Source organism: Nerophis ophidion, linkage group LG13 (assembly GCF_033978795.1).
Source record: "Nerophis ophidion isolate RoL-2023_Sa linkage group LG13, RoL_Noph_v1.0, whole genome shotgun sequence".
Taxonomy (NCBI): domain Eukaryota; kingdom Metazoa; phylum Chordata; class Actinopteri; order Syngnathiformes; family Syngnathidae; genus Nerophis; species Nerophis ophidion.
In genome coordinates, this window is record NC_084623.1 from 33,109,662 (window position 1) to 33,137,593 (window position 27,932).

General features: G+C 38.8%; 1 protein-coding gene across 4 annotated transcripts; it reads left to right on the top strand.

Annotated features, from left to right (window-relative positions):
• The first annotated feature begins 107 nt into the window (after nucleotides 1–107).
• On the top strand, nucleotides 108–27,581 carry LOC133564464 (tubulin-specific chaperone cofactor E-like protein). 4 transcript variants are annotated; one of them, XM_061918796.1, is made up of 11 exons: nucleotides 139–204; nucleotides 3,973–4,061; nucleotides 6,870–6,922; nucleotides 8,459–8,637; nucleotides 10,290–10,429; nucleotides 10,634–10,815; nucleotides 10,926–11,182; nucleotides 16,813–16,939; nucleotides 17,089–17,205; nucleotides 19,653–19,764; nucleotides 26,576–27,581. In XM_061918796.1, exons 4-11 carry the CDS (start codon nucleotides 8,490–8,492, stop codon nucleotides 26,780–26,782), a joined length of 1,290 nt encoding a protein of 429 aa, XP_061774780.1. In that variant the 5' UTR covers nucleotides 139–204; nucleotides 3,973–4,061; nucleotides 6,870–6,922; nucleotides 8,459–8,489; the 3' UTR covers nucleotides 26,783–27,581. The 4 variants fall into 4 exon arrangements, with proteins under 4 accessions (XP_061774779.1, XP_061774781.1, XP_061774780.1 ...); XM_061918795.1 differs by lacking the exon at nucleotides 3,973–4,061 and having other exon boundaries at nucleotides 108–204; XM_061918797.1 differs by lacking the exon at nucleotides 3,973–4,061 and having other exon boundaries at nucleotides 134–204; nucleotides 6,873–6,922.
• The last annotated feature ends 351 nt before the right edge of the window (nucleotides 27,582–27,932 follow it).

Genomic DNA, 27,932 nt, shown 5'->3' on the forward strand with positions numbered 1-27,932 from the left:
TTAACGTTATGTCCACTTAACTGTGAAAGAAGACATTATTACCGCTCGTTCAAATGGAAAATTAAAAAAATAGTTTTTAATATTTCTAATTTGGACATCTCGTACAGGAAAACAAATGCGTCACTTCCGGGATACTGGGTCGGTGGAGATGAGAATGACAGCGGCTTTCCTTTCATCGAGAGACATTGCAAGTGATCGTTAAAGGTATGTCAATATGACCACGCTTTAAAACATTTATAAGCGTAATGTTTGTAGCTGGTTTGGTGGCCAAAGTATATTTATGTTGTATCACCACGAGCGGGGGGGCGGGGGGGAGGGGGGTGTCAATGATTTTATTGTCATTATCCATTCATATTCGTCTTCTAACAAAAGTCAATTAAACGGTAATATCTCCAAAGCGTATATAGTTCATTATGTCAGCTGTCACATCACAAGGTGTTGTTATGGTCTGCAAGATTGTCCGGTATAAAGCGGACTTCCTTCAAATATGTGTCAACTCAGCGATAAACGCGACATTATTACTGCGTGCGCCAGTAAAAGCCGCCGTTGTCAGACGTCACGAAGTGGCCGGAGTCAAATATCACTTCGGCTCTGTTCGAATGTGACAATTTGCCTTTAAATATGGGAAAACACGATTTCTAATCTCGCTCTGCACGGTGTTTCCGCCATTGCTTTTCTTCAATCAGAGCAGCAGCCAACAGCATATATCTTCGTGAAATTCGAAAACCTTAAAACCAGAAATAGATTTATAATGTGCCGATGTAATTGTTGCTTGTTTAAAATTGTGTATCAATGTGGTAAGGGGAAAAAGAACGTTTCGGTTTACAGACGATTGAAGTGTGTAAATACCGACAGTTTTCAATTGATATTTGGCATAGAAATAAAGCCTGACGATAATTCCATAAATTTAATATGACTCAACGCCACGGTTGTCAGGTTAACATATGGTGTTATCTTATATTTTTAAGTTTCATTACCTCATTCAAATACCTAATTACCACTGTATTTAATTGTATGTTTGCTTTTTCTGTTGGTATGCATACCACTAGTGCAGTGTTTTTTAACCTGGGTTCGATTGAACCCTAAGGGTTCGGTGAGTCAGCCTCAGGGGTTCGGCGGAGCCAGTCAAGACACACCTGACTCATCCATACTTGCCAACCTTGAGACCGCCGAATTTGGGATATGGGGGGGGGGGGGTATATTGTAGATCCCGGAAGAGTTAGTGCTGCAAGGGATTATGGGTATTTGTTCTGTTGTGTTACGGTGAGGATGTTCTCCCGAAATGTGTTTGTCATTCTTGTTTGGTGTGGGTTCACAGTGTGGTGCATATTTGTAACTGTGTGTACGGCCACCGTCAGTGTGACCTGTATAGCTGTTGATCAAGTATGCCTTGGATTCACTTATGTGTGTGTAAAAGCCACATAAATGATGTGAATGCGCCGGCACGCCGTCTGTATGGAGGAAAAGCGGACGTGACGACAGGTTGTAGAGGACGCTAAAGGCAGTGCCTTTAAGGCACACCCCCAATATCGTTGTGGAAATCGGGAGAAATTTGTGAGAATGGTTGCCCCGGGAGATTTTCGGGAGGGGCACTGAAATTCGGGATTCTCCCGGAAAAATTGGGAGGGTTGGCAAGTATGGACTCATCGTGTAACTAAAAACTTCTAGATTTCGGCGTATCATGGATACGGAAACAGCAGAAGTCACACTGATTTGCAGGTGTGTAATTTGTTGTGGCCCTGCGATGAGGTGACGACTTGTCCAGAGTGTACCCCGCCTTCTGTCCGATTGTAGCTGAGATAGGCACCAGCGCCCCCCGCCACCCCAAAGGGAATAAGCGGTAGAAATGGATGGGTGGATGGATAATTTGTTGTGAGTTCATGCACTGTTGGTTTTGTTCTTTGAACAAAGTGATGTTCATGCACGGTTCATTTTGTACACCAGGGGAAAAAAAACATATAACTTTTTCTTGAATTTGAAATAAAAACATTTTATTTTTCACAAAAGAATGGTTCGGTGAATGCGGGTATGAAACTGGTGGGGTTCGGAACCTCCAACTAGGTTAAGAACCACTGCAATAGTGGTTTGCGCGCTCCATCAAGTTGTACGCCCAATAATCAGTTCATTAAATTTTGTAATGACGTGACTCAATATGTTGTTTAAATTTTGTAATGACATGACTCAAGCTGTTATTAAATATCTATCAGCCTTCAATGTAAGCCGTTATAATCTGACTATTATAGGCTATTGTCCACACCTAAATAAACAATTATGACATAAATAAAACTGTCTTTTTCACCAGTGGTTCTCAACCTTTTTTCAGTGACGTACCCCCTGTGAACATTGTTTTAATTCAAGTACCCCTTAGTCAGAGCAAAGCATTTTTGGTTGAAAAAAAATAGTTAAAGAAGTAAAATACAGCACTATGTCATCAGTTTCTGATTTATTAAATTGGATAACAGTGCAAAAATATTGCTCATTTGTAGTGGTCTTTCTTGGACTGTTTGGAAAAAAAGATATAAAAATAACAAAATACTTGTTGAGAAATAAACAAGTGATTCAATTATAAATAAAGATTTCTACACATAGAAGTTATCATCAATTTAAAGTACCCTCTTTGGGGATTGTAATAGAGATCCATCTGGATTCATGAACTTAATTGTAAACATTTCTTCACAAAAAATAAATCTTTAACATCAATATTTATGGAACATGTCCACAAAAAATCCAGCTGTCAACACTGAATATTGTATTGTTGCATTTCTTTTCACAGTTTATGAACTTACATTCATATTTTGTTGAAGTATTATTCAATAAATATGTTTATAAAGGATTTTTGAATTGTTAAAAATCTCACGTACCCCTTGGCATACCTTCAAGTACCCCCAGGGGTACGCGTACCCCCATTTGTGAACCACCGATGTAGACAACCGCTTATGTCCATGTGACTCAGCCAACCAGAGGGATGTTGACGACTGGTTCCACTGTACAATATATCATCTCAGCTCTCTTGCCTTCGCTGAATGTGACCTTCAAAGTGCGTTTAGGCACTAGCCACAATTTTATTTTTTTACTATTTTAGCCTTGCATTCGTATGTTGCCAACACAAAAAAAGTATCCCTGTGGTTGGCTTCTTGCACAATGGAGGGAGTAATGATAGGGAGGCAGAAACAGTCTTATCCAGAAAAGTAAGTCTCAAGAATGAGACCACTACATTGCTTAGTTATCACTGTCTATTTGACACTGTCTATCCTTGATGATGATCACAGCCACAGCGTTTGAGGGGTTTGGAATTGTTATTTCTCTACTGAGCGTATCGCATTTCTCGTCACTTTTTACTTTTTAGTATTTAGTTCGCTGTCCCTGTAAAAATACGCCTCTCACTTGGGGTATAATAAATAGGGGCAGGTTAAAGTTACAAATTTAAATAAAAAGAATAAATGTAAAATTCTTCATCCCATGTATTACTCCACCTATGTATTACTTTCCATAAGTATTATTCCACAGCACGCATGACAATAGTTTTCTTTTACTTTTGTTACAGTATTAATTTATGAGAGTGCCTTTTTAACACAATATGTCATAATACGGAATGTCATAAAACAAGGACCATCTGTATACAGATTAATGTAAATCATGATAGCAATGGTTCATTGACTTTGTCTGTCTTTCAGTGTCATACACAAGGGACGGCGTGGCGCAGTGGTAGAGTGGCCGTGCGCAACCCGAGGGTCCCTGGTTCAATCCCCACCTAGTACCAACCTCGTCACGTCCGTTGTGTCCTGAGCAAGACACTTCACCCTTGCTCCTGATGGGTGCTGGTTAGCGCCTTGCATGGCAGCTCCCTCCATCAGTGTGTGAATGTGTGTGTGAATGGGTAAATGTGGAAGTAGTGTCAAAGCACTTTGAGTACCTTGAAGGTAGAAAAGCGCTATACAAGTACAACCCATTTATTTATTTATTTTGTTATAGATGTCCTTTCTTTTCCTGAAAAGCCTGGGAGCTGAGAAGGAGCTTTTAGTCTGTTGAAGCCGTCTTTCAACCCTTCCAGCTACTCTGAGGTAAAAAGATCGTAATACTACTAAGTGAAGGAAAAAAATAAAGACAACTCTTAAATACTATATTCCCGATCTTGGCGAATAAAATATTCCCATTCAAATCCGTAATTAATAGTGTGGTTCAATTTTTTCCGAACAAACGATCTATGGAAACCCTTCAAATAAAACTACTAAAGACTGGATTCAAAATCATACCCAAAACTAAAGTGGAACAATTGAATCACAGGTTGATTGTGCCTGTATGCACTTATTGTACTTATTTGGCAATGTTTCTGATAAGAAGACTGATAAACTGTTGACACAGTCCAGCATTTTCATGGTCTGACAGTGGTCCCGGTACAGTACTTAACACCTTTAAGTTACCTCTAACTTAACACCTTTAAGTTACAGCATCGTCAGACTCTGTAACGTTTGTCACAAGTGCTCAGTGGGAACCTTTATCATCTGGTACAATACCACGGTGTCAATGGCGACTATACATGTAAATGTGTTTTCTGGCGATCTGCGGTGTTACCACGGGCACCACTTTTGGATATTGGGCGCTCAGGCAACTTTCCAGATAGTCCTCAGTCCTATAGCCCCATACATTTCTTTGGATGAACTGGCCTGTCTCCTGGTATCTCTTCCACACTCTTGACTCTATTTTGGAGACACAGCAAACCTCCTGGCTAAGGAGCATATGGATGTGCCATCTTGGAGGGCTGTAGATACCACATCACGCTAATATTAGTTGCAAAGGGAACTGAAAAATAGAAAACTGGCATAGAATCAGCCAGCATAAGGAGACAGGAATGGTCTGTGGCGTCTATTTGCAAAACCATTCCTTCGTAGGGGTTGTCTTGCATATTGCTTCTTCTTTCCATAGACTGTCTTTGGCAGTTGCACAACAGAAAGTTGAATTGAATCGCAGTCAATATCTATCAACTGCTGCGCTGGGTAACTGAATTTCAGTTGATTGGACTTTTTCCATATATTTTATTTTTCCACAAATGTAAATGTTTTTTTAAATACAAACTAACATCCATACAACACACTGTAGTGTTTATAAATGGCATTGGCATGGACACCTTACTCACTGTACTTTGTCGTTTTAAAATTAAAACGTAAAACAACCGTATTTCTGTATTCATGTTAACATTAAAGATATCCAGCGATTAGCGTGCTACTTGCCAGCTAGCGACTAGTGCGCCTGTTGCCAGCTATTGATTAGTGCTCTTGTTGCCTGCTAATGATTAGTGCACTTGTTGGTATCTAGCAATTCGCCCTCTACTTGTCAGCGAGCAATTAGTGCACCAGTTGCCAGCTAGCAATTAGTGCACCAGTTGCCAGCTAGTGATTAACACACAATTTGTCAGTTAGCTATTTAAATATGGTAGTATTACACAATAACAAGCAAGATACCTTTATGACCGTCAATCCATTCATTTTCTACCACTTGTCCCTTTTGGGATCAAGGGGGTTAAAGCCTATCCCACCAGTTTGATATAAAACACAATTTTGCCAAATTGTGTACAATATACATAAGTAGGGGTGGGTCCTTTGGGGTCCTTGGCTTGGGGAGCGTTATAGACCTGATTGACTTGGCGTGACTCTGTCGTGATTGTCATGTACTTCCTTTTTTTTTTTTTTTTTTTTGAGCAGTGTAGCTTAAATGGTCTCACAAATCGACTGATTTGTGTGCTGTAAATATGAGGATGTATTGTAAATGTGGAACCCTGTATGTGTCAACAACACGTCTTAAGTCAACCAACAAACAAATCAAGTCCTGGTCCACCAGGTTTTTCTTGTTACTAAAACTTACCAGCTTAAGCAGTTGTTGGCATACATGTGGTTGATTGTTTTTATTGACACAATTCTATGAAAAAACGTCAGTTTATGTTGACATGCGTTGTAGTATTGTTAACGTCAACATTGTTGCTCAAATGTTTTTGCGAATTAAGATTTGTGTTTATATCAAAATCAATAAAAACATACAATGAAGGGAGGAGTGTTATGATCCGTTGCCTGGATCATGTTCTGTTTTTTTTTTTGGACTCCCTCAGTTCCTGTTTTGTGCACCCTTGTGTTTGTGTTCAATTACCATAGGTGCTTATTGTTTCCACCTGTTTGTGATTGGTGTTTGGGACGCTCACCTGTTTCCCGAGCACTGATCAGAGCGCTATTTAATAATGCCTTTTCCGGTCAGTCAGTCTGGCTTTGCTTCATGCAACAGTTGATGACGGTATTGATTCCTGCTATTTACATACTAGGTTCCACGTTAAACTCCTTTTGTATACTAGCTCCCACGCTAGCCCCCTTAGTTTTGGCCTTCCATATATGAGCATGTTTTTGTTTGATTTATTGTCAAAATAAATAATTTCCTACCTTCACGCTGTGTCTGAAGTTCATCTGCATCTTCGGAGAACGACGCCCGCATCACTATGCGACCCGGTAATCACAAGGGGCTAAAATAGAGAAACCGTCTCTGGCTTCCAAAGCTTCGACATTACACAGCGTCTTTTTTCTCGGTAGAATTCAGAACCATTCTTTTACCCCAACAAAAATGCACTCATTTAAATTTTGTATGTTGAAATATCACCCATTATTTAATGTCTCTGGTGCATGCCACAACTATTAATGCAGACAATAGGATAGGCTAATCGGCGTCACTTATTTAGCCCTTGTGTGTGACTGAGTCAGTCAAACTGAGAAATTTGTTAACGTACACTGATTACATTGTAATTATATTATATGGTTGGTACTGGATACAAACTAAGCATGTGTCAACAAAAAGGAGGATAAATACAATGATTTGTGTTTCTTTTACCACAGCAGAAGCAGACAGAACACTGGGAGAGGTCAGATCAAAGAAAAGTTTCCTTAAGGTAAGATCTTCTATGGCATGATTTGAGCTGTGACATTATTCTGTCAAAGATTTCACTTGTAGTCAGTAATTATTTAGATGCATTCTTTCTTACTGCACAAGCTACAATGCCTGTTGTGTGTAAAAATAGCTTTGTTCAGGAAAATTACAACAGTACCATTACAACTTCATATTGGCTGAGAAGAAGCAAATTGCTTTCAGACATTACCGCAATTTACCAGCAGCCCATTTGATCAAATATGATTTTGTAACTAGATCCTTTCATTTTTTATATCTGATGGACCTCTACATAATGTATGCCAGTCTACAGCAGGTTCCCTCTTTTCACTCAGCTGTATAAGAGCCACATGACTACAATCATCAAGTTTATTGGAGGAAAACTATATTTAATTGTATAAATCAGTTGCAGTGTGTCATCTTCACAATTAATTCTATATTAAATAATCATCTAAAATAAAAAATGTTTGTGGTTAATGGAAGGATTTTTAAAAGAGATGGTGTCTGTTTTCTGTCGATAGAAATTGAAAAAGATCCCGTTTGTGTTAAAAAGTAATATTATTGAATGTGTTCTGGTATGATAATGTAAATTTTAATAATTTATTGTGCAATTTTATTGTTACACAACTGTGGCTGGTTTGTACAGGTCAGAGGTGACGGATAGTGAGGTGTCAGCAATTCCTCCTTAAACTTTGTCCTTGCCTATAGATATTAAAAGCCATCATCCATTTTTGAAACCGCTTATTCAGTTCAGGGTCACTGAAGAAGAATTACCAGTCAATCACAGAACCGACACAGACACATACTACTATTTACAGTCACTCACACAATACAGGCAATTTAGTCTTCAGTCAACCTTACACTTCTGTTTTTGGAATATCAAGTATCAGAGAAAATTTACAATATCATAGTGAAAAACAAATCTGGGCAAGTCTTCTACTGCATTGAAATCTGGAACCACTCTGACTCTTCCTTAAGCTGGCCACCCATCTAAACTGAGGACAATGATCCGAAGCCCACAACCAAGATATCAAATGAGTGGCTACAGGATAACCCTGTGAATGTCCTTGAGTGGCCCAGCCAGACCCAGACTGGAATTGAATCCAATCGAACATATTGGAGAGTTATGAAAATGTTTGTGCACCGACGCTTTCCATTGAACCTGAAAGAGCTTGATAGATGCTGCAAAAAATAATGGGTGAAACTACCCAAAGATAAGTGGGCCAAGCTTGTGGCATCATATTCAAAAAGACTACAAGCTGTAATTTCTGACAAAGTTGTATCAACAAAATGTTGCGCAAAGGCTTTGGATACTTGTTCATGCAATTTCTTTTTTTAGGCAAATTTGCAAACATTTCATACACAAAATGTCATGCTGCCATCATAGGGACTGTGGGTAGATTTTTAATAAGGAGAAAAGCTGATTTCATTTAAATCAATATTTTAAATTTAGATCAGTTTTTCTATTCATATTCACACATTCTTTCTGTGGAATGTACATTATCTGTTAAGTGTTTTTCTACATTCCTCTACAAAATAGGGGAGACCCTTCAGATCAAAAAGACGGCGTAATGGAGCCAGCAGTGTGCACGTATGGTCGCACTTTTGTGGAGGTGATGAGTGAAAAGTACAGTCCAGAGAACTTCCCGTACCGGAGAGGACCTGGCATGGGGGTAGTGGTGGTGCCAACTGCATGTCCCAAAGGTTCCCCTATGAAAGGTGAGCTAAATATCCAACCAATACTTATGTACGCATGTGCATTTGATGTCAAAATCACGTCTATGTCGACCAACTCATCAACAACATCGACCACCTTTTTTGTTGAAATGAAATTTGACACCCAAAAGGACCAATTCTGTGAAAACTCGGTCTACATTAGTTGTAGGATTGTCAGCTTCCTCATTCCTCATCAGCAACATAACTAATCCCCCGTTACACAGCATTGAAACATGCACAGGGACGTTTTGATCTGTGTAAAGTAAGCTTTAAATTAAAAGCAGGAGTCATACTATGCAAAGTCAACTTTCCTTACCTGTTAGCATCTGTTTTTGTGTCTGTGGCACCCTTATGACTCCTTAAGCCATTTTTATTCAGTTGTAGTCCAAAGTTGTAGTCAATAAGGTTCTTATTTTCTTTATCCTCTTGCTGTAGGGCAGACTGTCTCGTACATGCCCATCCATGCAAAAATTATTCGCTGTTGCCATTTCTAATAGGAAAAGTAGCAAACAGATTTAACTTACAGTATGTCTGTCAAACTCGGTATGGAAGCTACAACATGACTGACTAGGGGGAAACATAGTCGCAGGGGACTTGAGGGAGGCTCTGGCCTGTGAATATGGCCGCCAACAAACCGGTGCATTCTGAAAAGACATCCAGAAAGTGGCTTAAAAATGGTCCGTAAAAAAAAAAAATCTATGTAAAATGTTTACCAAAGCACCACCAAAGCTATGTAGACCACAAGGAAGTGTTGTTAATGTAGAAAAACATTATATGACCTCCCTTTAACCTAGATTCCATCACATCAAATAACAAAATGCTTTTTAAATTAATACTGTAAGAAAGATGTACACATGCACATAGAAAGTTTTATTGTCATTGTAGTGGAGACATACAACAAAATTAGCGCAGCACCTCATTTAGATAAAATTGTAAAATATAATGGTAACAGAAAAGTCAGGATAAATATTAGAACACATGTAGGAAAACTGTCAACAAACTGCCAAGAGTCATTTATTATTGCCCATTCTCCTTATGTTTGTGGACACAATCCCAAGTAATTGTACAAGCAATGACTGGTTTTAGTTTCAGCTATGTCAACAAAGTCAAAGTCATCTTTATTGTAAATTTTCAAAATGTGCTGCATGTACAGGAAAAGTGTTTTTCTCTAAACCACGGCGTGAGCTAACTGTTAATTGATGTTTTTTTTAAACTATATGCAAAATGTAAACAATAAAATGAAATAAAAATACAAATACAGATATACAAAAATAACACAATAATGTACAAAATATGCACTGCAAATAATATGTGCATTTTTGCATCTTAAAAACACAGCAACAACAGCCAGTGTGCATGGATATGGACATTTGTACAATACATATGAGACATTTAAATAAAATAAATAAATACAACAAATATCTAAAAATTAGTTAGTATTTATTTGTTTGAATGCCAATGATTTTTCCTGCTGTGCTATGCGTTGCAGGGTCTTTTGGTTTTGCGATACAACAGCTTACAGTATGTTGATGTGAGTCAGACAATTTGAGGGGCGTCGATATAAATGGTTTCTACTGTATAATACAGGATGTAAACAACATTTTATGTTCAGCCTAAAATAATTTTTGCTTCACAATTTTGTTTTTCGCTCTTAGACCGACTGAACTTGCCCAGTGTGCTGGTGTTGACTGGTTGTGGAATTAGCAATGCAGGAGACCAGAGTGAAATCGCTGCCTTCTGTTCCCATGTCATGGAGCTGGACCTGTCCCATAACAAGCTGCAGGACTGGCATGAGGTGCTGTCTTTGGGTTTGTTGATTTATTCACTTTCGATATTACTAGATAAGTACAGAAAATCTGTAGAAAAAGATAATGTCTATTGTGTTTGTAATAATAGCTCACGACAGGCACATGCCTATCACCTCAAGTGTATCACCTGGGTTCCTGTTTATATTAGCACACAATCTAGTGAGGACTCAATCATCATAATGTCTTTTCAGATCAGTAAAATTGTGTCAAACATCCCCAATCTGGATTTCCTAAATCTAAGCTCCAACCCGCTAGCAGGGATGACCCTTGAGCCACAGTGTGCTGAAGCCTTTTCTCACGTCCGACGCCTCGTCCTTAACAACACCCAAGTGTCCTGGGACACCGTAATGCTGCTCACCCATGGGATACCTGAGTAAGGGAAACCCTAATGTTGCTTTTTATGTTGAGCTTTATTGAAACCTAAAAATGCCTTTTGAGGTATCATAGCTGGATGCAAATGCAGTCATCAGCGTTGTCTTGCAGGCTAGAAGAATTGTTCCTGTGCCTTAATGAGTACAGTGGTGTAAGTGCCTCCAGTGATGCTTGCCCCAGTGTCCGCCTCCTTCATATCACAGACAACAGCCTACACGACTGGGTCGAAGTCCGCAAATTTGGATCGATGTTCCCGGGACTTGACACACTAGTCATGGCCAATAACAATTTAGCTTCTATACAAGACAGCAAGGATATCCTACAACGGCTCTTCCCAAACCTTCGCAGCATCAACCTCCACAACTCAGGTCAGTTGCTGTATGTGTGCTTGAAACATTGTGATTGCAGAATTACCTCAAACAATACTGGTGACATTAACAGCGTTGCAATTGCATGTGTTTTTTGGGCACTGCAGTTTCCTCTCACGGGTCAAAAACCGTACATTAGGTTTATTGAAGATGATGAATTGTAGAGGTGAGGGAAATAATACATTTGTAAATGCACCGCAATTCAGACATCGACGATTTTAAAATCGATTAGTAAACGTCAATAATCAAATAATCAATATATTTATTGTAAATAAAGTAAAGCAGACAGACAAAATTTGGCTGACTGCAGCGAGCCACCTCACTGAGGGATCCGACCAGCTCCTTCATTATAGAGCAGTGGTCCCCAACCTTTTTTTATCCGCGGACCGGTCAACGCTTAATAATTTGTCCCGCGGCCCGGGGGGGGTCCTTTTTTTTTTTTTTTTTTTTTTCTTCTTTGTCATGAAAAGGGACGTTTTTGTCATGAAAAAAGGGACGTTTTTGTGGTTGGTGCCACATTGTAAGTGTATATTGTGTTTTTTATGTTGATATAATAAAAAAAAAAAAAAGTTTTTTTTTTTGTTTTTTTTTTAATAAAAAATTCTTCTGCGGCCCGGTGGTTGGGGACCACTGTTATAGAGCACCTATGTTTCAGTTTAGTATACATTTTTATGAATTTGATTTGAATTTCTTATTACAAGTGCACAGTTTTTGAAAGTTGCAATTGATAAGCACTTATCTAGTGAAATAAAAAGAAATGTAAAACTAGGATACATGATTAAAGATGCATCAATTTTTAATCGAATCGTACATTCTCGAATCGTAAGGTGGCCAAAGATTCCCACCTCTGATAATTTGTGTGAGTGTGGATGCTTAACTCTGTCTGGCATTGACTGGTGACCAGTCCAGGAAGTAACCGGCCTCCCACATTAGGTCAATTGGAATGAGCGCCAGCACAAAATAAGTTTTGGAAACTGGATGGATACATTTACATTATAAGCATTAATTTGTAATGTCTTCATAAAAGTTAGCAGACCCGTTGACCCCCACTCAGAGTATACCTAGGGATATTGTATTCGAAGTGGTTTTACACTCAGGGTAAAAATTAAGCAAGGCAAGTATGACTTGACTTGACTTTATTTTATTCATGCTTGCAGTGGAGCCAAGGCCTCACTGAAAAAACAGCTGAACTTTACAATAGATATCAAACAAACAACAATAAAAAATTAAAAGAACAAACAGTATTTTAAAAATGTTGAACATCCTCAGGGCAGCAGCAGCATAGAAACTGTTGGCATTCTGGTATATAACTATATTACTTATTTAATTAGTGTCATTATACAGCTTAATTGCAGCGTGCAGGGTAGAGTTTTTAAGTCTCTTTGTCTTTGCTCTGGGCTCGGGTTCAGCCAGCTTATGTTGGTTCCTCAATTTTCCAATTTTCTACTCCCAGGTAGAAAATTGTCTAGTCCCTTTCTATGTAAAACAGTATCTTACTACTGTATATTTTCCAAAATGATAATTTCTAGTGTTAATGGGTATGATTTCAGTGGATAATTCTTGTGCATACTGCACATGGTATGCCCACTGCATAAAGCACTTAAGGGCCACAACCACTTGGTGGGCCACATGATCATTGCATATGCTTTGAAAAGATTTGAGGATTTTTTTTTCTTTTGTTTAAATCTGTCAGTTATAAGATATGACATCATGAAAGTTAAAAAAAAGTCAGTTGTGCTCAATAATGAAGTTATTTGAATCAAATTAGGAATGTGTAACTATACAACTTCAACCAAAATTGTAGCGGAAAACCCAGCATGCAACAATTTGCTGTTTACTTTAAAGGGAACTGCATTTTTTTTCATCATTCACATTTACTATGAGACAAGAACACACGTTGTATTTTTCTTATACATTTTTAGTAGTAAAAAAACACTGGCAAGATGTGGCTAACAATGTAGCTAAAGGGGATTCGATCTATTCCGCCTTTAAAGCACTCTAAAAAACATCCAAAACCTTCCATAAACAATTTATATACATGCTCTAAGTATTTACTGTATGTAATGTAGTAACTAACACATTCATGATATCATGTAATATTTACTATTTTGGCCATTTTAAGCATCGCGGCGGCACATTTGATTTCACAGAGGGCATCATGTTTGCTATATCCTTCAACAGCTATAACTGATTATGGCAGACTAAATGAGAGCCACCAACAACTACTTGTAGAACCAAAAAATGTTGAGGCTGAATTTTGAGAAGATGAGCTACAAGTTGTAGAAGCTGAGTGACAAGCAAATCGAGCTATAGTAATTCTACAAACCCCGTTTCCATTTGAGTTGGGAAATTGTGTTAGATTTAACTCTAAACGGAATACAATGATTTGCAAATCATTTTCAACCCATTTTCTGTTGAATATGCTACAAAGACAACATATTTGATGTTAAAACTGATAAACTTTTTTTTCTTTGGAAATTCATTAACTTTAGAATTTGATGCCAGCAACATGTGACAAAAAAGTTGGGAAAGGTGGTAATAAATACTGATAAAGTTAAGGAATGCTCATCAAACACTTATTTGGAACATCCCTCAGGTGCGCAGGCTAATATGGAACTGGTGGGTGCCAAGATTGGGTATAAAAACAGCTTCCCAAAAAATGCTCAGGCTTTCACAAGAAAGAATGGGGCGAGGTACACCCCTTTGTCCACAACCGCGTGAGCAAATAGTCAAACAGTTTAAGAACAACGTTTCTCAAGGTGCAATTGCAAGAAATTTGGGAATTTCAACATCTAAGGTCCATAATATCATCAAAAGGTTCAGAGAATCTGGAGAAATCACTCCACGTAAGCTGCATGGCTGGAAACCAACATTGAATGACCGTGTCCACATTTCAAATTGTTTTTGGAAATATTCGACATCGTGTTATCCGGACCAAAGGGGAAGCGAACCATTCAGACTGCTATCGACGCAAAATTCAAAAGCCAGCATCTTTAATGATATAGGGGTGCATTAGTGCCCAAGGCATGGGTAACTTACACATCTGTGAAGGCACCATTAATGCTGAAGGGTACATATAGGTTTTGGAACAACATATGCTGCCATCTAAGCGCCGTCTTTTTCATGGACGCCCCTGCTTATTTCAGCAAGTCAATGCCAACAAGCCACATTCAGCATGTGTTACAACAGCGTGGCTTCGTAAAAAAAGAGTGCGGGTACTTTCCTCGCCCACCTGCAGTCCAGACCTGTCTCCCATCGAAAATGTGTGGTGCATTATGAAGCATAAAATATGTCAGCGGAGACCCCGGACTGTTGAACAAGTGAAGCTCTACATAAAACAAGAATGGGAAAGAATTCCACTTTCAAAGCTTCAACAATTAGTTTCCTCAGTTCCCAAACGTTTATTGAGGTTGTTAAAAGAAAAGGTGATGTAACACAGTGGAGAACATGCACTTTCCCGACTACTTTGGCATGTCTTGCAGCCATGAAATTCTAATTTAATTATTATTTGCAGGCACCAGCGCCCCCCCGCCACCCCAAAAGGGAACAAGCGGTAGAAAACGAATGGATGGATTTGCAAAAAAAAATAATTAAGTTTATGAGTTTGAACATCAAATATATTGTCTTTGTGGTGCATTCAATTGAACATGGGTTGAAAAAGGATTTGCAAATCATTGTATTCCGATTATTCATATGAAAACGGGGTTTGTACTAGCATCATGTAGCAGTTTTGCTAAGTGCTTAACAAGAAACACTAACTACGAACTTATTAAAGCAATCACTCTATAATGCCAACTGATGGGATGTTTATCTTTCAGCAGAAGACTCGTGTCTCCCAATTAGATGATGAATTAATTATCATTCTCCACAAGAGGGAGCAAACAAGCGTATTGTCAGTTATTCCTAGAAATGTCTTCAGTGCCAAGTATAACTTATTGGCTTATGGCCACAACCTTCTACCTTCTACCATGTCTACTACAGTTGTGATTTCATAATCTAGCACAATTTTTTTACCAGCTCAGAGAAAATGTTGCAGCTCAGTGGCTCAGTATGTCAATAACTGCATAAGCTAGTTACCTGTCTGTGAACAAGGCGCCGCTAAAAATAGTTCCTCTGCATTAGCTCTTATACAAAGTCGCTAATACTTGGCTAATATGCAGTTCACGACATGTAAATGGAGTATTTTTGGTGTTTTTGTGGGCAGAAAAGATGACTACCCTTAGCTGCAATGTTAGCCGTCTAGTACGAAACATTTGTGTTCTTGTCTCACATTGAGATTGTGAATGATTACACAAAAAAATGCAGTTATTCCGTAACACAGACGTCTTCAAAGCTCAACTTTGTGCATTAAGCAAGCACAAGGCTGAGGTGATAGAAGAAAGTAAAACTATTATTGATATATTTGGGGCACTATAGGAGACAGTTATGTTTAAACATAACTTTTGTATCTCATAGCACATAATGTGTTCAAAGAATCTTAATTCAAGTTCAGAAAACAGCAGTCACTAGTCTTTAAAGACACGGTTGCTTAATCCCCAGTAGATATTAATAATACTATGATATCCTATGGTACTAACAATAATCATAATAATGATGTATTTATTGATATGATTTTTATTGTCCACTAATGATGATCCTCCATTAATCAGCTAACCACTACTTGACCCATTACTTGACACTATGAAGTAAAGATTACCTTTACAGATTTATAATAATTTTTAGGGAAATGACAGGTTGGATGATAATTTTATCTAATAATAATAATAAATAAGTAATATTAAATACCAAAATGGGACCACAAAAATATTGTTCAAGGCCACACAAAGTCGAGGGCCTAATACTACATTTAATTATCTAAGCAAAAATGTTATACTTGAAATATTTATTCATAAGTATGATTTGTAAAAGCTCTCCATCACATACCATTTTTATTATGTATATACTATACAAACCACATTGTGTTGAAATTTGGTATGCGTATTTTGTGGTTTGGAGTCCAAACAAGTATTAATTTTAAAATAGTAATTGAAAATTACTAACACTTTTGTCAATTTGTGAATGGTAACCAGTTTTGAGTGACCAGTGCATTAGTAGTACACTGTCTTTATCTGAGGTCTTGAAGAATTTGCAATTACTTTTTTTTTTTTTTACAGAATAGCTGATAAAAGAGGTGCAAAACACCATTGCTTTGTGATTTACTTGAGTATCTGGATATATATGTAGTACATATACTATACATTTGGGTGTCTATGCCATATGAAGACCCTTGTGATGTGTGTTTATTTGCAAACTTTATAAGTTTTCAGTAGTTTGCGTTAAATCAACAAACTAAACAATATTATAAGCTGGACACCACAGTTGTTTTCTTTGTCAAGACAAGACTGAAGGTCAGGACTTGAATGATAGCCAGCACAACCTGATCAAGATAAAAGGGTTCTAATGTCAACACTGTAGGTTTTCCTTGGTGCTGTAAATACAAATGAACAGCAATACATCTGTGTTTGTACTTACATCTGTTAAGTTGAGGTTAGGCCACCGACTGTTATAGCAAACATTTGATTTACAGTGGTGAAGTAAGTATAGTACAGCAGAAGCACAGTCACCATCTCTTTTGCCTTAAATGCAACCAGGTCTTAATCGATGGGAAGACATTGAGAAGCTGAACTTTTTCCCTAAGCTGGAGGAGGTACGACTACAAGGCATCCCATTACTGCAGAACTACAGCAATGTGGAGCGTCGCAGCCTGATGATAGCGCAGTGAGTAACGAGCTATTTTTGGTTTCTCCTTACTCTGAGCAAAGCCAGGCAGACTATATCGCCATCATAACAGTCGATACGCCTTGGCACTTGCTGTTCACATAATGTCACAAATATCCACCTGATAGATCCATCATATTTGTTCTCAGGCTTCCCTCTATATCGCTGTTGAATGGCAGCGTTATAACTGAAAGCGAAAGAGAAGATTCAGAGCGATTTTTCATCCGTTACTACTTGCATTGCCCTGAAGAGGAGCTGCCTCACAGGTATGTCTGGCTTCAGAAACAGTGAACATATACTCCCCTTTCAGTGAAGCTAAACATAAGTATGGCAGTTGTAATTTCAAGTAAGTGCGCAACGACAGTAATCGATTTGGGACAGCACTACACCGTCAATAATCGCACCCTTAGTAACTAAGTACGCAGTTGAATGTACATTGAGTACATATTGAAATTTACTGAGATACAGCCACTGACTCCTTTTGAAGTCCGATTTACAGACTCAAGGGTTGATTAGAACATATTTCATTGATGCATTTTGGTGTCCGATAGATTTTTTTTTAAATTGCGTTCGTTTGTTCACATAGAATACATATTAACATATTCCCAATAGGAAAACAACTGCTTCAAGTATTTGTTTTTTTGCGTCTTGAGCGCAGTAAATGCAGTCTCTCCCTATAAGTGAAATCAGAAGCGCACAAAAGAGTGGGTTTCGTTGAGAACGCACTGCAAGACTGCTTCCGAAACGTGTATTAAAAGTAGCACATGTCTGCAGTAAATGATTGAGTGTTTCTGTGGTGAAAGCTGTGTAGTACAAGCAAAAACCTTATTCAAATAAGTTAAAATTTAAGTCCGAATGATCGCAACACACACTGGGTGTGGTGAAATGTGTCCTCTGCACTTGACCCATCCCCATGTTCCCGTGCGCCTTGCTCGGGAATCATTTTGTGATTTAATCCCCAATTCCAACCCTTGATGCTGAGTGAACTCACAATCTTCCAGTCTCAGGGCGGACACTAACCACAAGTCCATTGAGTTGGTCAATAAGTTATGAATAGTGCATGCTATTTTAAAGATTGCACAATACCAGTGGTATTTTGATCTTAACAGAACCTTTAATAGTACAGTATTAGTATTTCATGATGCCTTAAGACCGCACATCACTGTACAACTTACCACCATACTAAGAAGCATTCACAATATATAAGTTACCTGTTTTAGCTGCATCGGATGATTGGCAGTAGTATCTCTGCATTATGTAGTAGTGATAATGTATTATTGTATTATTGCTGCAGTATCTAACCTGCTCAATGGCCTTGTGGTTAGCGTGTCCGCCCTGAGACTGGAAGGTTGTGAGTTCAAACTGAGTCATACCAAAGACTATTAAAATCAGACCCATTGCCTCCCTGCTTGGCACTCAGCATCAAAGGGTTGAAATTGGGGGTTAAATTACCAAATGATTCCCAAGCGCGGTCACCAATGCTGCTCACTGCTCCCCTCTCCTCCCAGGGGGTGAACATGGCGGTGGGTCAAATGCAGAGGTTAATTTCACCACACCCGGTGTGTGTGTGACTATCTTTGGGACTTGAACTTTAACCTTATATATGACAGTGGTGTAGAACTGAATTGTATCATACATAGAGATACCGTATTTCTTTGATTAGCCACCGGGCATGTAAAATGCGCCTGCCTTGAATTACTGCCGGGCAAAACTCACTCCCCAAATCAATAAGCGCATGCTTACTTTAACCGCCGGGTCAATTAAGTGACGTCACGAATGACGCTTTCCCTGCCGTCATTTTCAAAATGGCAGAGGAGATTTTTTTTTTTTGCTTTTACTGTGTGTAAACCAGGGGTCTTGTTCCTCAGCCATACAGATCACACTAATGGTTGTGATATAAAACAACTTTAACACTCTTAATAATATGCACCACACTCTGTGAACCCACACCAAACACATTTTTGGAGAACATTGGCTCTGTAACACATTATAAACGCAACATAACACTTACCAAGAATGCAATGTATCCATGTCTCTTGTCTATATCAGACACGCGCTAGCAACAAACCCCCCAAGCCAAGAGTCACGGATGCACGGCATTATGGGTAATCCCTATGCTGCTTTTATAATGTGCCACAGAGCCAATGCTCTCCAGAAATGTGCTAGGTGTGGGTTCACAGAGTGTGGCGCACACCAGCAAGAGTGTTAAAGCTGCCTACATCACAAACATCAGTGTAAAAGGTATGGCTGTTGACCAAGAATGCATTGCAATCTTGTATAAGTATCAACGAAATGCATCTGTCCTGCTGGCACGCAGACAGCATGGTGTAAAAGTGGGCGCGATGACGTACTGTAGAGCAGTGGTCCCCAACCACCGAGCCGCCAACGCGGAATACATTTTTTTAATTATTTGTTTTTCAGCACACTCAATTTTTTACTGCATGCCATTGGTAAGCGCAGGGGTGAGAAGAGGTTTTAAAATGAATAGCGCCTGCTTACTTTTACCGCATGCTTTGAATAAGCGCAGGACTGAGAAGAGGTTTTAAATTAATTAGCGCCCCGGCGGCTATTCAAGGAAATACGGTAATATATATTTTTAATGGTATATTAAGATCAAGATTTATCCTTGATAAATGGCAATACTTAGAGAAGCCCCAGATTGGCTGATTTCTATTTTTAAAAAAGTTTGAAAAAAGCCCTACTTTTTTTCAAGATACCATTGTTTGGTAAACAAGTATGGAAAGTTGGAGCCATTGGCCGAAATCGATCTCCGGCCACGCTGCCATGCTGAAGTGGAGGTTCATTGCGAAGAAAAAGTGGAACAGGTTTGTCACTTTCACCTTAAATCTTATTTACCTAAATTAAAGGCCTACTGAAATGAGATTTTCTTATTTAAATGGGGATAGCAGGTCCATTCTATCTGTCATACTTGATCATTTCGCGATACTGCCATATTTTTGCTGAAAGGATTTACTAGAGAACATCAACGATAAAGTTTGCAACTTTGGGTCGCTAATAAAAAAGCCTTGCCTGTACCGGATGTAGCAGACAATGTGCGTATGACGTCACGGGTTGTGGAGCACCTCACATCCTCACATTGTTTACAATCATGGCTACCAGCAGCGAGAGCGATTTGGACCGAGAAAGCGACGATTTCCCCATTAATTTGAGCGAGGATGAAAGATTCGTGGATGAGGATAGTGAGAGTGAAGGACTAGAAAAAAAAAAAAAAGAGAGGGCAGTGGGAGTGATTCAGATGTTATTAGACACATTTACTAGGATAATTCTGGAAAATCCCTTATCTGCTTATTGTGTTACTAGTGTTTTAGTGAGATTATACAGTTGTACTTGAAAGTCGGAGGGGTGTGGCCACGGGTGTGGTGATCGCCTGTGTTTCTGAGGGAAGCCACGGAGGAGGCAAGAGAGTCGCAGCTGCCTCTATTGACAGCTGCAGGAGGAACGACGAAAGCTCCGCTCATGTCTACGGTAAGAGCCGGCTTATTACCACAATTTTCTCACCGAAACCTGCCGGTTGACATGTGGTAGAGAACAATGTTCGCTTGACCGCTCTGTTCCATATTAAAGCTTCACCGTCATCTTTAGGGAATGTAAACAAAGAAACACCGGATGTGTTTGTGTTGCTACAGCCGGCCGCAATACACCGCTTTCCACCAACTGCTTTCTTCTTTGTAGTCTCCAGTATTAATTGAACACATTGCAAAATATTCAGCAACACAGATGTCTAAAATACTGTGTAATTATGCAATTAAAGCAGACGAGTTATAGCTGGGATCGGCCTGGAACAAAATGTCCGCTACAATCCGAGACGTCACGCGCACGCGTCATCATACGCGGCATCATACCGACGTTTTCAACAGGATACTTCGCGCGAAATTTAAAATTGCAATTTAGTAAACTAAAAAGGCCGTATTGGCATGTGTTGCAATGTTAAGATTTCATCATTGATATATAAACTATCAGACTGCGTGGTCGGTAGTAGTGGGTTTCAGTAGGCCTTTAAAGCTGAGAAAGAATCTCTATTGGGGACTGTACTTGATTATTTTTTAATAGTTTTACTGAAACATTGTAAATCTTACCTGTTGCGTGTTTTTATGTTAATGTTGTAAGTAATTTGTACTTTTAACTGTAGTGTGCGACTGCTCCTGTTTTTTTAAAATTCATGTTATACAGTCGTGGTCAAACGTTTACATACACTTGTAAAAACATAATTGAGCTTCCAATCATTTTTACAACTCTTATTTTTTTGTGATTGAGTGATTGGAGCACATACTTGTTGGTCACAAAAAACATTCATTAAGTTTGGTTATTTTATGAATTTATTATAGGTCTACCGAAAATGTGACCAAATTTGCTGGGTCAAATGTTTGGTTACATGTCTCTTGGCAAGTTTCACTGCAATAAGGCGCTTTTGGTAGCCATCCACAAGCTTCTGGCAAGCTTCTGGTTGAATTTTTGACCACTCCTCTTTACAAATTTGGTGCAGTTCAGCTAAATGTTTTGGTTTTTTAACATGGACTTGTTTCATTAGCATTGTCCACACAGTTAAGTCAGGAACTTGTGAAGGCCATTCTAAAACCTTATTTCTAACCTGGTTTAGCCATTCCTTTACAACTTTTGACGTGTAATTGGGGTCATTGTCCAGTTGGAACACCCAACTGTGACAAAGACCCAACCTCCGGTCAGACGATTTTAGGTTGTCCTGAAGAATTTGGAGGTTATCCTCCTTTTTCATTGTCTCATTTACTCTCTGTAAAGCACCAGTTCCAATGGCAGCAAAATTGGCCCAGAACATAATACTACCACCACCATGCTTGATGGTAGGAATGGTATTCCTGGGATTAAAGGCCTCACCTTTTCTCATCCAAACATTTTGCTGAGTACCTCTCGAGTTTTTCAGGACAACCTAAAATCATCAGCCCAGAGGTTGGGTCTTGGGGGCAGTTGGGTTTTCACACAGGACAATGACCCCAAACGCACATCAAAAGTGGTAAAGGAATGGCTAAATTAGGCTAGAATTAAGGTTTTAGAATGGCCTTCCCAAAGTCCATTTACTATCTGTAAAGCACCAAACACGTGGACAATGTAGAAGAAAAAAGTCCATGTCAGAAAACCCACAAATTTAGCTGAACTGCACCTATTTTGTGAAGAGGAGTGCTCACAAATGTAACCAGAAGCTTGGGGATGGCGACCAAAAGCCCCTTATTGCAGTGAAATTTGCCAAGGGACATGTAACCAAATACAAACCCCGTTTCCATTTGAGTTGGGAAATTATGTTAGATGTAAATACAAACGGAATACAATTATTTGCAAATCATTTTCAACCCATATTCAGATGAATATACTACAAAGACAACATATTTGATGTTCAAACTGATAAACATTTTTTTGTTTGCAAATAATCATTAACTTTAGAATTTGAGGCAAGCAACACATGACAAAGAAGTTGGGAAAGGTGGCAATACATACTGATAAAGTTGAGGAATGCTCATCAAACTCTTATTTGGAACATTCCACAGGTGTACAGGCTAATTGGGAACAGGTGGGTGCCATGATTGGGTATAAAAGCAGCTTCCATGAAATGCTAAGTAATTCACAAACAAGGATGGGGCGAGGGTCACCAATTTGTAAGCAAATTGTCGAACAGTTTTAGAACAACATTTCTCTACGAGCTATTGCAAGGAATTTAGGGATTTTACCATCTACGGTCCGTAAAATCATCAAAAGGTTCAGAGAAGCTGGAGAAATCACTGCACGTAAGCGATGATATTACGGACCTTTGATCCCTCAGGTGGTAATGCACCAAAAACCGACATCAGTGTGTAAAGCATATCACCACATGGGCTCAGGAACACTTCATAAAACCACTGTCAGTAACTACAGTTGGTCGCTAAATCTGTAAGTGCAAGTTAAAACTCTACTATGAAAAGCAAAACCCATTCATCAACACTAAATTGGCCCTAGTGTGTGAATGTGAGTGTGAATGTGGTCTGTCTATCTGTGTTAGCCCTGCGATGAGGTGGCAACTTGTCCAGGGTGTACCCCGCCTTCCGCCCGATTGTAGCTGAGATAGGCGCCAGCGCCCCCCGCGACCCCAAAAGGGAATAAGCGGTAGAAAATGGATGGATGGATGGGCATTCATCAACAATACCCAGAAACACCGCCGGCTTCGCTGGGCCCAAGATCCTCTATGATGGACTGAAGCAAACTCGAAAGGTGTTCTGTGGTCTGACGAGTCCACATTTCAAATTATGTCCTCCTGAACAAAGAGGAAAATAACTATCCGGATTGTTATAGGCGCAAAGTTCGAAAACCAGCATCTGTGATGGTATGGGGGTGTATTAGTGCCCAAGGCATGGGTAACTTACACATCTGTGAAGGTGCCATTAATCCTGAATGGTCCACACAGGCTTTGGATCAACATATGTTGTCATCCAAGCAGTGTTATCATGGACGCCCCTGTTTATTTCAGCAAGACAATACCAAGCCACGTGTTACAACAGTGTGGCTTCGTAGCAAAAGAGTGTGGGTACTTTCCTTGCCCGCCTGCAGTCCAGACCTGTCTCCCATCAAAAATGTTTGGCACATTATGAAGCGTCAAATACAACAGTGGAGACTCCGGACTGTTGAATGACTGAAGCTCCACATAAAACAATAATTGGAAAGATTTCCACTTTTAAAGCTTCAACAATTAGTTTCCTCAGTTTATTGAGTGTTGTTAAAAGAAAAGGTGATATAACACAGTGGTGAACATGCCCTTTCCCAACTACTTTGGCACGTGTTGCAGCCATGAAATTCTAAGTTAATTATTATTTGCAAAAAAAAATAAAGTTTATGAGTTTGGACTTCAAACATCTTGTCTTTGTAGTGCATTCAACTGAATATGGGTTGAAAATGATTTGCAAATCATTGTATTCCATTTATATTTACATCTAACACAATTTCCCAACTCATATGGAAACGGGGTTTGTATTAACATTGCTATATATATATATATATATATATATGTGTATATATGTATATTAGGGGTGTAACGGTACACAAAAATTTCGGTTCGGTACGTACCTCCGTTTAGATGTCACGGTTCGGTTCATTTTCGGTACAGTAAGAAAACAACAAAATATAAATTTTTGGGTTATTTATTTACCAAATTTGTAAACAATGGCACAACATACATATACACACAGGGTCCATTGCCAGAGTTAATGCGGTCAACATATATACAATAAAAACTAAATAAGATAAGGCTCAGAATAGTTTCTTAACAAAACTTTTCTACATATAGTGCTTTTTTGATTGATTGATTGATTGAGACTTTTATTTGTAGATTGCACAGTACAGTACATATTCCGTACAATTGACCACTAAATGGTAACACCCCAATAAAGTTGTTCAACTTGTTTAAGTTGGGGTCCACGTTAATCAACGTTAAACTGACTCAAATTGTTGCTCAGATTAAATAAAATGACAAAACTTTTCTCCTACATATAAAAAGTGCAAAATTAAACAGTTTCAAGTCAACTCAGCCTCAGATTAACTTTTCTCCCCCCACCCAGCCTGGCTAACTTGGCAGTAAGAGGATATATGGGCTCATTGTTCTTCCACCACATAAGTGGGTCAAAATCTAGTTTTTAATGCACTTTGGACTTAAATCTGCTGCTATAAAAACATTGGTTAATGCTTTGGCCCTGCCTGCTTCGCCGAGGAGAGGTTGCTTGAATGCGGTGGTGACGCTTCAAATGGGTTAGCATGGGTTATGAGAGTAGTGTATGTGTGTGTGTGGCCCTTTAATATGTGACAGCATATGACGTCAGTGAGTGTGTGGGCGAGCGAGGTGAGGGAGTTTAGCGCGAGTGCGGGAGTGGCTGGTGTTTTGTTGGATTGGCTGTGTGCAAGACCTCAATAAAGCCACGATTTGCAACTAATCGCCGGACTCTTCATTTACCCTGGAGTCCGGAGCTGTGGAGACCCACTGCCGGGGAGAATGAAGGGTGTTGCCCCCGAGAATACATCAGCCCTGGAGGAGTGTCTCCCCTGCGCTCCTCGAGCCGGAAGCAGGAAAGGTGCAACACGTTTGACGTGTTGTCAGGAGCAGCTGCTGAACAATGTCGGCAAACCTCCATTGTTGTATCACGCAGCCAAAGTATTTCCAAACGGGAGATCCAAACGAGGCAGGAGGGTCTTCGAGCTCTGGCTTTTACGTGTTTTCCTAGCCTGGTCGCAGCTTGCATGTGTACTCGTTTGGTACACCTCCGAACCAAACCGAAACCCTCGTACCGAAATGGTTCAATACAAATACACGTACCGTACCGACTCCTAATATATATATTTATATATTATATATATATATATATATATATATATATATATATATATATATATATATATATATATATATATATATATATATATATATATGTATATATATATATATATATGTATATATATATATATATATATATATATGTATATATATATATATATATGTATATATATATATATATATATATATATATATATATATATATAGTTTCCAATAATTTCTACAACTCTTATTTTTTTCTGATTGAAGCACATACTTGTTGGTCACAAAAAACATTCATGAAATTTGGTTCTTTTATGAATTTGTTATGGGTCTACTGAAAATGTGACCAAATCTGCAGGGTCAAAAGTATACATACAGCAATGTTAATATTTGGTTACATGTGACTTGGTATGTTTCACTGCAATAAGGCACTTTAGGTAGCCATCCACAAGCTTGTATACGTTTATAAATCATTTTAAGATTTTTTTCTACATTTAAAACACTTCATTGGGGTCCACATAACATAATGGTGGCTAGCGAATACGATTTTTTTGTACATTTAAAACTACATAACCGTCTATATAACATGTAATGGTGGTTCTTTGGTCAAAATGTTGCATTGATTATGTTTTACAGACCGTCTTCAAGCTGTTTTCTGACCCGGGATGCGCAAACTTTTGAGCCAGCTTATTTACATTAAACCACTTCGACTGTGTCTTCTCCCCTCCAGCCATGTTGTAGTTTTTAGCGCTTCCATATCCAGTCTACTGACAGATATAAATAAGAACTATACACTACTTTGTATTAGAAATGACAACAGCGGAGGATGCATTTGCATGACCGAGTCAGTCTGATAGAGAAAAAAGAGCTTATTGAAAGCTCTTTGGGTAAACCTTTACCATAAATGGAGATATCCGCGGACGTCAAAATTGGGAAAAACCTCACAAATTGAGCAAATTCCAGATGGTTCGTTTGAATAAAGTATGAAGGAAGGCAAGGTTGTTTTATAAATATCCCCACCATGCCTCCGTGGTTTGATTTCTAATTTTTGGGACTTACGCAGATTTTGTATACACAAAAATGGGTAAGGAAAATTGATTTTGCATGGTAGGTGCTCTGTAAGTTGAAAGAAAAATACACGCAGGACCAGATTTGACTGGGACACCCACTTTTCAGGGTTGTTCCACACTGAAGGCGCATTTTAAATTAAAAGGCTTGCAGGCTTGCATGAACAAACCTTTGTCGAGGCACCAAGAATCTGCACAATTGCTCAACCTTTTCCAATTAATGCAGAAACAATGTGTTTTTTCCAGCTATGCATACGTTTGGACAGGACTGTGGCTGAGCTGAAGAAGCAGCTGACGTCAGTGGTCCAGCTGTCAACTAACAACATGAGATTGTATTACATCGACAAGAACAGTGCTTTTGGTCCTGAAGAGCTCAGATACAACACGCGAGCGCTTCACTCATACAATATCCAAGATGGTGATGAGATACTTGTTGTTCCCAAGACCAAGTGAACTGTTGCTTTACTCATTGCCATTTTCTGTAACAAACAAGTACCGACCTATTAGGTTAACTGACTGGAAAACACTGCAAAATGTATATCTTATAGCTCCAGAGCTGGTGTGTTGAAATGAAGAGTGATTCAAGAGAAAGATGAGCTACATTGTAATGACTGCACAGTGGAGTGCAGTGAGGCTCTGACTACAAATGGACTGAGTTAGGTCTTCATTTATTTAAGCTTTATTTGAGGACATCCTCTGAGTTGCAGGATGGGGAGGACGGATGGAATTTGACAACTGGCTGGAAGCTGGCAGCTTTAGATAGGATGTCATTGCTGCACCACCACTGCACCTTTATCTCTGCATGAATGCACCGTGGCTGCCCAGGCAGGTAAATAACCACACTTGCTTGGCCAATTGTGACGAAAGCTACCTTGAACCACCGAGATGTGGCGCTGCTGAGTGGACTAAATTATGTTGTGTTATCACTTTACTTTTAAGTGTTGAGAACAACTTTTCTCTTAAGAAAAGTTTGACATCTTCAGGTTTAATTTTGCTCTTTAATATTTTTCTTTCGTGCCAACTCTGTAAACCTTGTTTAAATCTTACTGAAAGAACAATACATAAGCCCAAGAGTCATGTTCGAGATATAATCATGAAGAAAAATTAGAGTTGTTTAGAGATATGAAATACACTGTATTCTGACTATTTATGAACTATGTTGCTACAATGTTGCTAAAAGTAAATGTATTCATCTTCTTACTCAGTGAAAAATCAATGAATATGCAAATAATTAAAAACATGTTCAAGCATTTATCAACCATACACCAAATATTTAATTGTCTAATGTTAGTGCACTGAACTTATAGTTGTCAATTAAATTGGTAAAAAATATAGTATGTATTTATGTTCTGGACTTTGACTTCTGTTGTGCTACTGTTTTTTTTGTTTTTTGTTTTTTTAATCTTTCATTAAGACACATTTTCCACCTTTTGGCATCAAAAAAAGTATGTGAAAACATCTCTTTTGGTACACACTCTGGGTATGTTGAAGGATTACAAACTAAAATGAAAATGGAATCAACAGGTGTTTGATGTTGGACACCATTGTTACATGGACACTTATTAATGACAAAACAACTCCACAAACCCACGCTGTGTAACCC

Coding starts and splice junctions, on each gene's coding strand:
- LOC133564464 (XM_061918795.1), top strand. CDS start 8,490: ATGGAGCCAGCAGTGTGCACGTATGGTCGCACTTTTGTGGAGGTGATG. Junction 8,638..10,289: donor CAAAGGTTCCCCTATGAAAG/GTGAGCTAAATA, acceptor TTTCGCTCTTAG/ACCGACTGAACTTGCCCAGT. Junction 11,183..16,812: donor CATCAACCTCCACAACTCAG/GTCAGTTGCTGT, acceptor AAATGCAACCAG/GTCTTAATCGATGGGAAGAC.